This window comes from Furipterus horrens, unplaced genomic scaffold, assembly GCF_987537825.1.
Source record: "Furipterus horrens unplaced genomic scaffold, mFurHor1.1.pri manual_scaffold_17, whole genome shotgun sequence".
Taxonomy (NCBI): domain Eukaryota; kingdom Metazoa; phylum Chordata; class Mammalia; order Chiroptera; family Furipteridae; genus Furipterus; species Furipterus horrens.
This window is the reverse complement of record NW_028327187.1, coordinates 83,093,431-83,105,594: the sequence shown is the minus strand read 5'-3', so window position 1 is coordinate 83,105,594 and position 12,164 is coordinate 83,093,431. Positions and strand designations below refer to the sequence as shown.

The 12,164-nt window shown below is 42.1% G+C and overlaps 1 protein-coding gene across 4 annotated transcripts; it reads right to left on the bottom strand.

Annotated features, from left to right (window-relative positions):
• Window positions 1-874: 874 nt before the first annotated feature.
• UXT (ubiquitously expressed prefoldin like chaperone) lies at window positions 875-8,413 on the bottom strand. 4 transcript variants are annotated; one of them, XM_090264987.1, is made up of 7 exons: window positions 8,342-8,407; window positions 8,053-8,159; window positions 7,005-7,086; window positions 6,805-6,872; window positions 6,426-6,533; window positions 1,259-1,322; window positions 974-1,067 (listed from the first exon to the last, which is right to left on the bottom strand). In XM_090264987.1, the coding sequence occupies exons 2-7, from the start codon at window positions 8,148-8,150 to the stop codon at window positions 1,014-1,016; spliced, it is 474 nt and encodes a 157-aa protein (XP_090121113.1). In that variant the 5' UTR covers window positions 8,151-8,159; window positions 8,342-8,407; the 3' UTR covers window positions 974-1,013. The 4 variants fall into 4 exon arrangements, with proteins under 4 accessions (XP_090121112.1, XP_090121110.1, XP_090121113.1 ...); XM_090264985.1 differs by having other exon boundaries at window positions 8,053-8,156; window positions 8,342-8,394; XM_090264986.1 differs by lacking the exon at window positions 1,259-1,322 and having other exon boundaries at window positions 875-1,067; window positions 8,342-8,413.
• Between the last annotated feature and the right edge of the window lie 3,751 nt (window positions 8,414-12,164).

Sequence of the window (12,164 nt, the reverse complement as noted above, 5' to 3'; positions counted from 1 at the left end):
TGATTGGATCAAGAAAGACTGATAGACCGTGGGCGATATACAAGGTTCGGGGGGGCACCTGCCTCACACTGATTAGCCTGTGCGGGATTGACGGAAGACAACCTTGGAGGATTGGGGTGGGTGGATCCTGCTTTTTGCTGATTGGAGCATGAGGGACTCCTAGACAGCTGCCAAAACCGAACAGGGCGGTGAGGCCCTCCATGCTGCTCAGCGGAAGCAGGACTTATTTGGAAGTGGGCGTAGCAGCCAGCAGGAAAGGGGTCGGGCCAGGGCTCTGCGTAGGCGGGCAGAGTAACTCTATAATGATTGGCTAGAGAAGACGAATTTAGAACTGAGCCGAGGTAGGAGTGCAGGACAGCTGCCAAGCATTCAAAGGAGCAGAGTGGCCGAAACTAAATGCCGAGGGCAGGGTCAAGCTGCAGTCAGTTTTAAAGGGGTTGAACTTGGCTCTGCATTTATTGGATGCTGGACTATACGGGCCAGACCAAGGAGGGCGGGATGTGGCTCTGTGCCCATTGGTGGAAGCTGTAACTATTCAGAAGCAGTAGGGAGGCCAGTTTGGGCCAAGCTGGACATGGGTGTAATTTAAGGTACCTGAGGAATGATTAGGGTGTAGGAGAGGGATAAACCTTAGGGCTAGGAGTGAAAGGCTGAGTGCCTTGGGAACAAACCTCCATCCTGAATTGGCCCATTCTCTATAGTAATTAAAAGAGTGGTGTCCAAGAAAAGAAATGGAAGGGTCAGGTGGGGGCCCAGGTTGTCAAGACAACAGAAGAGAGGGCAGAACAGTAAATCTAGTAGCAAATGGTGCCAAGTAACAGGCTGGAGGCAGGACTTCAAGGGCAGTTTAAAGGTTCCACACACACCCGAGACTGGATCTCTGGGCCTCCTAGTAACTTTGTGCTTTAGAGACAGGGCACCTTAGCAAACAGCAGGGGTTAAGGGAAAAAAGAAGGGCTGTGTGACTAAAACAGGCATTCAGGTTCTTTAATATCTGGGGAGGGGGAAAGAAGTTAATGGTGAGGCTCCTCTGGGATATTCTGCAGGCCTTGTAGTTCTCTAAGGCCCTGAAAAAGAAAACAGAAGAGAATGAACAGAGACTAGGTCCAGGCCTTGCCCCAGGCCTGCTCTGACCTCCCCTCCCTCAGAGCTACCCTGGCTCCATCTAGCTTCCAGTTTCTGGCTCTCTCCCTTCCTCAGGTCACCACCATAAATGCACTTGGAGACAGAGTCTGGGAGTGTGGTGAGCTGCTCTCACCTCTAGCAACATGTGGATATGGGCCTTGATATTCATTGAGTCCTTGGTGAGGCTGTCGCTGAGCCTGGAGAAAAGAAACAAGAAAGGGCAAAGTGGGCCCCATGATCATGAGGATGAGGCCTCCTCATCACTTCCAGAACTATCTACGTCCAGGATGACTTCCACACAGCAGGTGGTAGGACATACCATCTGACCTGCTCCTATGCAGAGAGATGCCTGCCCACCATCTGGATTGCACTAGTTCAAAGACATTTATTGAACCCCTACTCTATGCCAGATGGTTTTAGGTAATGGGGAGACAGCAGAAAACACAACAAAAATCTTGGCCTCATGAAGCTCAAATTCTCATTGAGAGGGACAAATGATCATATAAAATACAGTGTTTCAGATGGTTCTAAGTATGATGAAAAAAATTAGATAAGAGGATAAGGAGTATAGGAGTGGAGGCTGCAATTCTAATTAAGAGTGCTTAGGGATGGCTTCACTGAGAAGTATTTGAGTAAAGACTTAAAATGAAGAAGTGAATCATCTGGATATATGGAGAATGAGTGTTCCAGACCCAAGGGGCAGCAAATGCAAAGGTGCTAAGGTGGGGGTATACCTGGCATGTTTGAGGCACAGCAGAGAGGCCAGTATGGCTGGAGAAAACTAAACAAAAGTGGATTGTAGGAGGTGAGGTCAGGGAGGTAAGTGGGGGAGGCTGATCATGTAAAACCTACAAGGTCATGATAAAGGCTTTGGCTTTTACTATAAGTGGGATGGGAGCCAGGCTGTGATCACAGCAGGGACGTAAACTGACTAGGGTTTTAGAGGCTCCATCTGGCTGCTGTTTGGAGAATTGACTAGGGATAAGAAGATCTGGCATGGAAGCAAGAAGTCCAGTGAGGGAACTACTGCAAGAGTCGGGTGAGAGATGGAGACTTAGGCCACAGTAGCAGCAGTTGAGGTAATGAAAAATCATTGGATTTGAGATATATTTTGAAGGTAGAGTCAATAGGATTTACCAAAAAGTTAAATGTCAAGTGTAAGAGACTGGGTTCAAGAAAGGCCTAAGCAAGTGGGAAGCTAGAGTTGCCTGAAACCACTCTGGAATGTTGAGTTACATAAACCAGTCTCACCCAAAAGAATCCTCATTGACACTAAGGGTCAAGGGAGGCTTTTCTGAAGAATGAAGAATGAGGAAGAGTTAAACAGTAGGAAGGTCTTTTCCACAAAGAAGGCCAAGAGGCAGGAACAAACTTTTTGAGGAGCAGTCAAGGCCAGAGTATTAGAAATTAAGTGAATGATGGAAGAAAATTGGTATAAGATAAGGTCCAAGAATTAGGGAGGGGCTAGATCATGCAGGATCGTGATATCATGATAAGGAATGTGGATTGTGCTGAGCTATCTGTAAATGTAAGAGTCAGTTTTGGGGAAACTAAATACTGTTAAGAAAGTAGAAGGCAACAACATGGATGATAAATTAGAAAGAAGTAGTAAGGGCCTATTTATATATCAATATCTCCCAAATTTATATTTTCAGTCCAGACCTCTCTCCTAACTCCAGCCTTGGGATTTTTAACTACATCTTCAAAAACTCAATTTCAAGGTTTAACGAGCACCTCACACTTAACAGATCCTAGATTGAACTCCTGATCTTCTCCAAATCTGCTCCCTCTATCTTCTCCATCTCAGTTGACAACTCCATCCGTCCAGTGTTCAGCCAAAACCCTGGACTCCACTTTCTCTCATGCCCCATATCCAATCAAGCACTCTATTTAAAATTGCAACTGCAATTTTTTCATATCTGCATTCCGTGCTGTTCTCTGTAGCATTGTTAACCTGTGACATGCTATATCATTTACTTTTTTTTTTGTCTGTCTCCCCGACCAGAATGTAAACTGTGTAAGATTTGGCAGATATTTGGTCTGCTTTGTTTCCTGTTGTAGCCCCAGGAATCAAAACAGTACATGGCACATAGTAAGCACCCAATGGACGTTGAAGGAATAACTGAATGACTACTCCAGTCAAAGGAATCTGAAGTCCTCAAAAGACTGGTTTATGTTTAAAGACAAAAAATAGAGGATGGTGTTGTTGCCAGAAAGGAAGAATGTTTTTAAGACTGTCTATGGTAGTGATCAAAGAGCTGAGGAACAACCTTGATCAGCTCGATCCCTTAATCAGAAACAATCTGAACATCAAAGAAGAGAACAAAATTCCTTACTGGTACAAGCTTACTCTATGAAAGGCTATGAGTTCAACACTTAAAAAGGAGAAAAGCCCTGGCTGATGTGGCTCAATGGATTGAGCGCTGGCCTGTGAACCAAAGGGTTGCCAGTTCAATTCCCAGTCAGGGCGCATACCTGAGTTGCAGCCCAGGTTCCCATTTGGAGGTGCACTAGAGACAACCACACATTGATGTTTCTCTCCCTTTCTTTCTCCCTCCCTTCCCCACACTGTAAAAATAAATAAAAAGTCTTTTTTTAAAAAAGGAGAAAAGTATAGTCACCAAATGCTAGTTGTAACACAAAAAGGATATATTTAACTTACTGCTACTGATTTAATATGTATGACAATGCTAATAGTCATATGGTTATTCTGCTCCTTCTATAATATATGTCTGTTTATGGGTGTGAATGCATACTTCTGTGTAATCAGGAAAGAATATACAAAGAGACCTGCTCCTCCCACTCCCCAAAGAGATATACTAAGAACAGGAAGGACCAACAGGCCATTTTGACTTCATAAAATAACCTGAAAGAAAGTTCAAAGTTTGCCATAAGTAACCAAGCATTTTAAAAGGGGAGTGGACTACACAGACTCAAATCATCATTTTTCTAGAAGGATTAAACTTCCAGGGAGCCTTATTAATTATAATTAAATAATAAGAGAGTCAACATTTCTCATCACACTGATAGAACATGCCAGTATATCAAAAAGACCAGACAAGGGAGCAGGCACTGACAACTTAAATTCCTTATTTTAGGGAAAGACAAGTCTCATACAATGAAAATCTATTTGAAAGGTTCATGAATCCTGTGATATAACAGGGAGAGCTCTGTTATAAGAAATGGTCTTGATCTAAATGACCACTAGTTCAGAATTGTTTTGGCTTGTGAGAGCAAACTGTTCAGCAACTGGTCTGATCACTAAGATTTAGAAATCTCAGCAGGTCTGAGGCTCTTTTTGGTCTACTAACACTGACACCCAGGAAAGGTTTGAAAAAAGAAGTACTGGAACCCTAAGGGAGGCAACTCTGGAAGAAATGTATATAGAAATAAAGACAAATATAACCCAGAAGGAATTTTAGATCAGTGGTATCCACTTCAGTGAGGTGTTGTTAATCTAACTATATTGCTCAGCCTCCATGCACTCATTCCACCTGAGCCACGCTTGCCTCTCCTGGCAGTTCCTCTAACACCATAAGCACACAGATCCCTTGCCAGGAATGCTCTTCCCCAGACAGCCTCCTGTCTTGTTCACTCAAACAAATGACTCAAATGTCAGTTCCTTTGGGAAGCTTTCCCTAGCTACATTTCAAACCTCTCATCCACACTCCCAATTCCCCTTCCCTGCATGAAACCTTAAAAGCAAGCAGAGCCCATACTTTCCTATCACATTACCTCCCCATCACCACCAACAGAGATCTGCTTCAATCCCCACTTCATCCTATTTCCATCACACACAAACACCTACTACATGCTATGTACTATTCTAGTCACTTAGGTATAGACAAAACACCTTCCTTTGTAAACCTTATATCCAAATGGGAGAAGGCAATGAACATTAGAAAGAAGTAAATATTGGGTCATAGTCGTCGTCGTCGGCAGCCATCCGTCTCGAGAGACGATGGTGTAGCTTCTTAAGAGTCTATCTGCACTCTCCAGTGAAGCTGAAGCCACAGAGCCTCGATGAAGCTACAGAGCCTGGGCAGGGTGATATGGAGGGTCTGCTGTTAGGGAAAAAAGAAAAAGTAGAACAAGGGAAGGGAATCAGGAGTGCCAGGGGTTGCAATTTTAAAGTTAGGTTACAGAAGACATTGTTGAGAAAGTGACATTCAAGTAAGACTTACACGGAGGAGAAAGGAGCCATGCAGGTACCTGGGAAGGAGTACTACAGGCAGAGAGAACAGCCATTGCAATCACTCTGAAGTGGGATCATTCTGGGGTGTTTAAAGAAGCCTGTGTAGGTCAGTGTGGTGAGAGCACTGAACAAGCAAAAAAAAAAGTTGGCAGGAGGTGACATCAGAGGTAACTTTATTAGCGGTTTGTAGGCTGAGACGCCATGGGTCTGGTTAAAATTGTGGTCATGTGTAACAGTATTGTTCTTCTAGAATGTAAGTCTTCAAGAAGCCCTCTGTCTCATTCACTGCTGCCTCCCCACCATCAAGCACAGAGTCTGGCATACAGCAGATACTCAATGTTTGTGCGAATGAGAAATACTGGGTTGGCAAAAAGTTCACTTGTTTTTTTCCATAAGATCGCTCTTAGTTGTCTTTTACTTCATTCTAAACAATTTTGTTAGATTGTGTTGTGACAGCTGTCATATCAGCGTGCATTTAAAATATCATCATGCATTTAAAAAACTTATCAAAATTGGTGGATTTTTGTGTAGCCATTTTAATATTGAAGATGGAAGAAAATACACATTTTCAGCATATTATGCTTTATTATTTCAAGAAAGGTAAAAACACAACTGAAATGCAAAAAAAGATTCATGCAGTGTATGGAGAAGGTGCTGTGACTGATCAAACATGTCAAAAGTGGTTTGTAAAGTTTTGTGCCGGAGATTTCTCGCTGGACGATGATGCTGCATGGTCAGGTAGACCGGTTGAAGTTGACAGTGATCAAATCAAGACATTAATTGAGAACAATCAATGTTATACAATGCAGGAGATAGCCAACATATTAAAAATATCCAAATCAATAAAGTTATTGGTGAAAATGAAAAAAATGTGTCTTGTTTTACAGAAAAAACTAAACGGACTTTTTAGCCAACCCAATACAAATACCATTGAGTGCTTAATATGTGCTACACCTGGGGCTGAGCTTTGCAGCCCCACTTTCCTCAGCCCTAGCCCTGAGGAGGGGAGATGGGTCCCTAAGTATCCCAGGAAGTCATGGGTAAAAGGAGAGGGGTACTGCAAATGGTGGTGTTTTTAGACACTGTCCTCATGGAATAGACTTACTCTGTGAGGAGATTGCTCTTACGATCAATAAACTTGAGAGCTTCTGCCAGTGTCAACTCCAGAAAAAAACCATATCCAAGGGCCACGTAGATCCGTGAAGTGTCTGAGCTAAGGAAACCATGGTTAGAGAAAGTGAGGCAAGTTCTCACTCCTGTTTAGCATACCATACAGTATATTTAAGATTTTCTTACTCCCCTCCCTTGCCTTCCCCAAATTGAAACTCTGGAACGACAGGGACTTTGTCCTGTTTTATTCATTGTCACATCTCCAGCAACTAGCACAGTACCTGATATACAGCAAATACTCAAAAAATATTTGTGGAACAAAGGAAGGGGAAAGCTGAACCTTGTGGACTTAAGAGGGCTGGGCAGACACTCACACCACTGTGTCAACGAAGAAGTTACAGCCCAAATCCACCTGCATATATAATTCCGAGTGCTTCGCTTCCTGTGGTATCAGGGAAAAAGAGGTAGGAGTTAGTAATCAATTTTTAGGTCAGGTGATAGGTTTTAGTCTGAGGTATCTCCTCCCATGCCCCTCCCTGCCCCCCCCACAGGTACCCAACCCTGGCATCTTTACCTGGAGATGCTCAATGACATTTCTCAGTTGAAGGTATTTGGACAGCTGCTCATAAACCTTGTCACGATGGTCCAGTACCTTTCTGGTGGGACATGATGGGACAAGAATAAAATGGTGACCAAGGGGAAGCCCTGTCCTGCTTGGAATACCTCATATCATGATCCTCTGAGACCCTCAAGTCACTGTGCCCTAAAGAGAGGTTTTAGTGCAGAAGTTAAGATTTGGACTCTGGGTCAGACTGCTTCGGTTTGAACTCAGGCTCTCCTTTTTACTAGCTGTGTGACTCTGGTTAAGTAAATAAACTCTTTAGATTCGGTGTCCCCATCTATAAAGTACGGATGACAAGTATTATCTCATAGTTATTAGATGGATTAAATAAGTGTTTACTTATTAAAGTACTTAGAATAGTGCCTGTCAAATAGTAAGCTCCATATATGTGTTAACTATTATTTATTAGTGTTATATACTACTGCCAATCTCTCTCTCCAATCAGAATGTCCATTTCTCACCCTAGAAAAGTCCCCCGTCCCTTTTAGGATGCTCTATAATCCTAGTTCTGACCACTCTACTTCCTACTCACATTAATAGTAATAATTTTCCATACTCTTTGACCCTCGTATATATATATTAACTCCTTTACAAGAACCGAAAACTCAAAACCACCCCAGTTGGAAGGTTCCATCAACTTCAACTTCCCCATTTCACAGATAAGGAAACTGAGGCGCAGAAAGGCGAGGCAATGCACTACGTGCTCAAACGGGTGCCTAAATAGCCAAAACCGGTTTAGATCCCGAGAACTCCGGCCTAGGAAAGCGAACTATTAACCATTCGGAAACCTCAGAGGCTGCGCATGCGCGGACAAACCCTCTATTAAGACGCCACGTCCTGGTCTAGCTGCACCCCAACTGTCGCCCCTCCTTCCCTCTCGAGTGGCGCTTAGGCCTAGGCTCCGCACGCCTTGCTCACCAATCGGCTAGGCCCTGACTCCTATCGCCCAGCTCACCACGTGGAACTTTCCTAACGCCCCGCCCCCCGCGCTGTCACTCACTGCAGGTCCCGCTGCAGCACGTCAGAGATGAAGGCCTCGTAGCGCAGCACTTTCTCCCCGGTGGCATCCAGCGCCCGTCGTTTAGGGGGCGTCGCCATGATGGGCTGCTTAGAAATGGGGAGGGGGAAGACCACGTTGACCACTCAGTGTGGCCTCATGCACGGTATATTTGCACCCTCTCAACGTTGGGAGTGGGCACGTCCGTCTAACGTTTGAGGGGGGAGTCCGCCTTCTTCCCCTTTCAACTCTTGGACCCCGCCACCCAGAGACACCCAAACGCAGCCCTCACCTTAGAGCCGCCGGCAATAAAAACGGCTGATATGAACCACGGCTTCCGGGTGGCGCGGCTAAATGACGTACGACGAGGGTGCAGGCCAACCAAATAGCTGGGTGGGGAAGGGACGGTCCTGAACGGAAGAAAACGCCAGAAGCGGAGAAGAGGTGGGCGGGGCTTTAAGGAATCCCAGGAGGTTGCGGAAGACTGCAGAGCGTGGGAACAAGGAGTTCGAGCGCGGAATCTCTGGGGACCGTGGGAAGCTGAAGGGGTGGAATTTAATAGGATTTGGCGGGTTCTGGGACAGGTGGGACGAACAGGTGGAGGTAGAGTAAAAAGCATATAGGATTTATATGTCAGAGTTTTGGGAGCATGGGGGCAGGAATTGTTTATGGTACTGGTCTGTAAAAGGGGAGTACCTGCCTGTGATCTATCGCCCTGGATTTTTTTTTTAAAGGGAATTTTGGCTTTGACTTTCGGTAATGGGAATGAACGTGAGCATTTAAAAAGTGTCAAACATACAGTTTTTCAAAAATTAATCCTTGATAATTCCAGTTCAGTGGCCCTAAACAGCCCTCTGATTGGGTGTTTTTTCTTCTTTATGTTCCAAATCACTGATTTGATTATCACCTTCATCTACTCTACTGTTGATTCCCTGTAAATTACTCTTCATTTCAGTTAGTGTATTATTCATTTCTATTTATTTTTCATAGTTTCCATGTACTTTTTTATACTGTTGAAGTTCTCTCTAGGTTCAACTAATGTTCCCCGAAGTTCATTGAGCATCCTTATGACCAGTGTTTCTTTGTCTCTTTTTCATATGTTACTTTTGTTTAATATTCTTTTCTCACTTCTAGGAAAAAATTTTCTCCCTTAATGTCCCTCATAGCAGATGAAATATTGCCTCCTTGCCGTGGATTTATGTGGTTAATACATTGACACACTCAAGCAGATGTCTCCTCAAACAGATCCCTGTGATGTCTAGTTTCTTTATGTAAATATAATCACAGGGATCTACTCTTCATAAGTTGGTAGCATAACCACAGAGAAAGGAATTTTTAAGTGATTAAAACTTTATATCCCAGTTAGAGTATATTCTAAACAACAACAACAAAAAAAAAAACCTGCAAAATTTTAAACTATTTCTAGTAATTGTATTTTTATAGTAGCATTGGGATTCTTATTTTGATTTATATGGCCTTATAGAACAGTTTGATATTAGGTAGTGTGATTTCTCCAACTTGTTCTTAGTTCTCGGGATTGTTGTTGCTGTTCGGGGCCTTTTGTGGTTCCAAATAAATTTTTGAAATATTTGTTCTAGTTACATGAAATACATAACTGGAATCTTGATAGGAAGTGCATTGAATGTATGGACTGCTTTGGGTAGTATGGACATTTTGGTGATGTTAATTTTTCCTACCCATGAACATGGTTTGTGCTTCCACATATTTATATCTTCTTCAATTTTTTTCTTCAGTGTCTTATAATTTTCTGAGTACAGGTCTTTTGAATCTTTGGTTAGGTTTATTCCTAGGTATTTTATTCTTTTTGTAGCAATTGTGAATGGGATTGCTTTCTTAATTACCTTTTCTGTTAGTTCATTATTGGCATATAAAAATGCAATAATTATGGATTTTAATTTTATATCCTGCTACTATGCTGAATTCATTTATCAGTTCTAGCAGTTTCTTGGTGGAATCTTTGGGGTTCTGTATGTACAGTATCATGTCATCTGCAAATAACCATGGTTTTACTTCTTCCTTTCCAATTTGGATGCCTTTTATTTCTTTTTCTTGTCTGATTACTGTGTAGGACTTTGAGTACTATGTTGAATAAGAGAGGTGAAAGCGGACATCACTGTTTTGTTCCTGATCTTAAGGGGAACATTTGTAGTTTTTGCCCGTTGAGTATGATGCCGGCAGTGGGTTTGTCATATATGGCCTTTATTATGTTTATGTATGTTCCCTCTATTCCCACTTTGCTGAGAGTTTTCATCATAAACAAGTGCTGGATTTTATCAAATGCTTTTCATGAATCTATTGATATGATCATGTGGTTTTTACCCTTCATTTTGTTTATGTGCTGAATTACATTTATTGATTGGAGAATGTTGTACCACCTTGCATTTCCAGAATGAATCCCACTTGATCATTATGTATGATCTTTTTGATGCATTGCTGCATTCATTTTGCTACTATTTTGTTGAGGATCTTAGTGTCTATGTTCATCAGGTATTCTTATTTTGAGACTTCTGTGTGTATTTGGTGGTGAGGGGGTGGGTTATTCAGCCAATAACACAGAAAGAAGATAGATTACAATGTATAAAAATATGTTAAGTAACCTAAATTTGAATCAGAAGTATCAGCGTGACTAATGATGTCTTTTATGATTAAAATATTTATTTTTTTAGCTCTGTGTACTAAAAAGTCTTAAAAGCAATGGTCAGTGCAGTGGCAATGGGCAGTACTACTGTTTGAATGGGAGTCTATACATACCTTTACCCACTAAAAGCAGTCAGGGCTCCTTTGCAAAATGAATGATTTTAGAACTGTAGAAGGAAGTATATAAAATGATGTTGGAATATCTTGTCATTCCAGCTAGCTAGGAAGCTTTCAAAGACTACTATATACATGTTAAAAGAACTCAGGACAAATTGAAGAAGCTTCCACTGGCAAAAGATGGGACAATTTGAGCATCAGCAGGGATGTCTGCGATGGATTGAAGTACATGAAATATGTTCAAATCCAAGAGTTCATATAGAAACAAAACAACTCATAGGTCACATTTGGAGGTACTAGTAAACACCTTTGTTAATCTGAAATCTGCTTAAATAAAGAGAAAGAATCAAACATTTATTCTGCCTGTTTTATTTGACTTGTGACTCAGTATAACCACATTTTTTAATTGTTTTCTATTACAGTTGTCCCACTTTTTCCCCCTTTGCTTACCCAGAACCCAGCCCACCCCTCCTCCCACAGTCAACCCCTCACCCCATTGTCCATGTCCATGGGTCATTTATACTAGTTCCTTCACTAGACTCTTCTCCTTCTTTTCCCCCTTCACCCCTTTCCCCCTCCCCCCTTGTTTTTATCATAAATGAGTGTTGTACTTTATCAAATGCTTTTTCAGCATCTATTGATATGATCATGTGATTTTTGTCTTTCATTTTGTTTATGTGGTGTATTATGTTTATTGATTTGCAAATATTAAACCATCCTTGCATCCCTGGGATGAATCCCACTTGATTGTGGTGTATGATTTTTTTAAAAGTATATTTTATTGATTATCTTGTTACAGTAGTTCCAATTTTGCCCCTTTGCTCCCCTTTGCCCAGTAACCCCTTCCCTCCAGCAATCCCACCCCCTTAGTTCATGTCCACGGGTCATGAATATAAGTTCTTTGGCTTCACCCTTTCCTATGTTATTCTTAACACCCCCCTGTCTATTTTGTACCAACCGATTATGCTTTTTAGTCCCTGCAACATTTCCCCATTTCTCCCCCACCCCTTCCAGCTGATAACCCTCCAAATGATCCCCTCCCCATACCTATGATTCTGTTCCTATTCTGGTTTGCTTAGTTGGATTTTTTTAGATTCAGTTGTCGATAGTTGTGAGTTCATTGTCATTTTAGTGTTCATAGTTTTGATCTTCTTTTTTCTTAAGTAAGTCCCTTTGACATTTCATATGATAATGGCTTGGTAATGATGAACTCCTTTAGCTCCACCTTGTCTGGGAAGCACTTCATCTGCCCTTGCATTCCAAATGATAGCTTTGCTGGATAGAGTAGTCTTGGTTGTAGGTTGCTTTTCATCACATTGAATACTGCTTGCCAGTCCCTT

Bases quoted from the DNA above. Each gene is read 5' to 3' on its own strand.
- UXT (XM_090264986.1), bottom strand. From the start codon at position 8,150: ATGGCGACGCCCCCTAAACGACGGGCGCTGGATGCCACCGGGGAGAAA. The intron at 7,087-8,052 runs GTGAGTGACAGC...ATGTCCCACCAG, and splicing joins GTGCTGCAGCGGGACCTGCA to AAAGGTACTGGACCATCGTG. The intron at 6,534-6,804 runs GTGAGTGTCTGC...TGGTTTCCTTAG, and splicing joins TTCTTCGTTGACACAGTGGT to CTCAGACACTTCACGGATCT.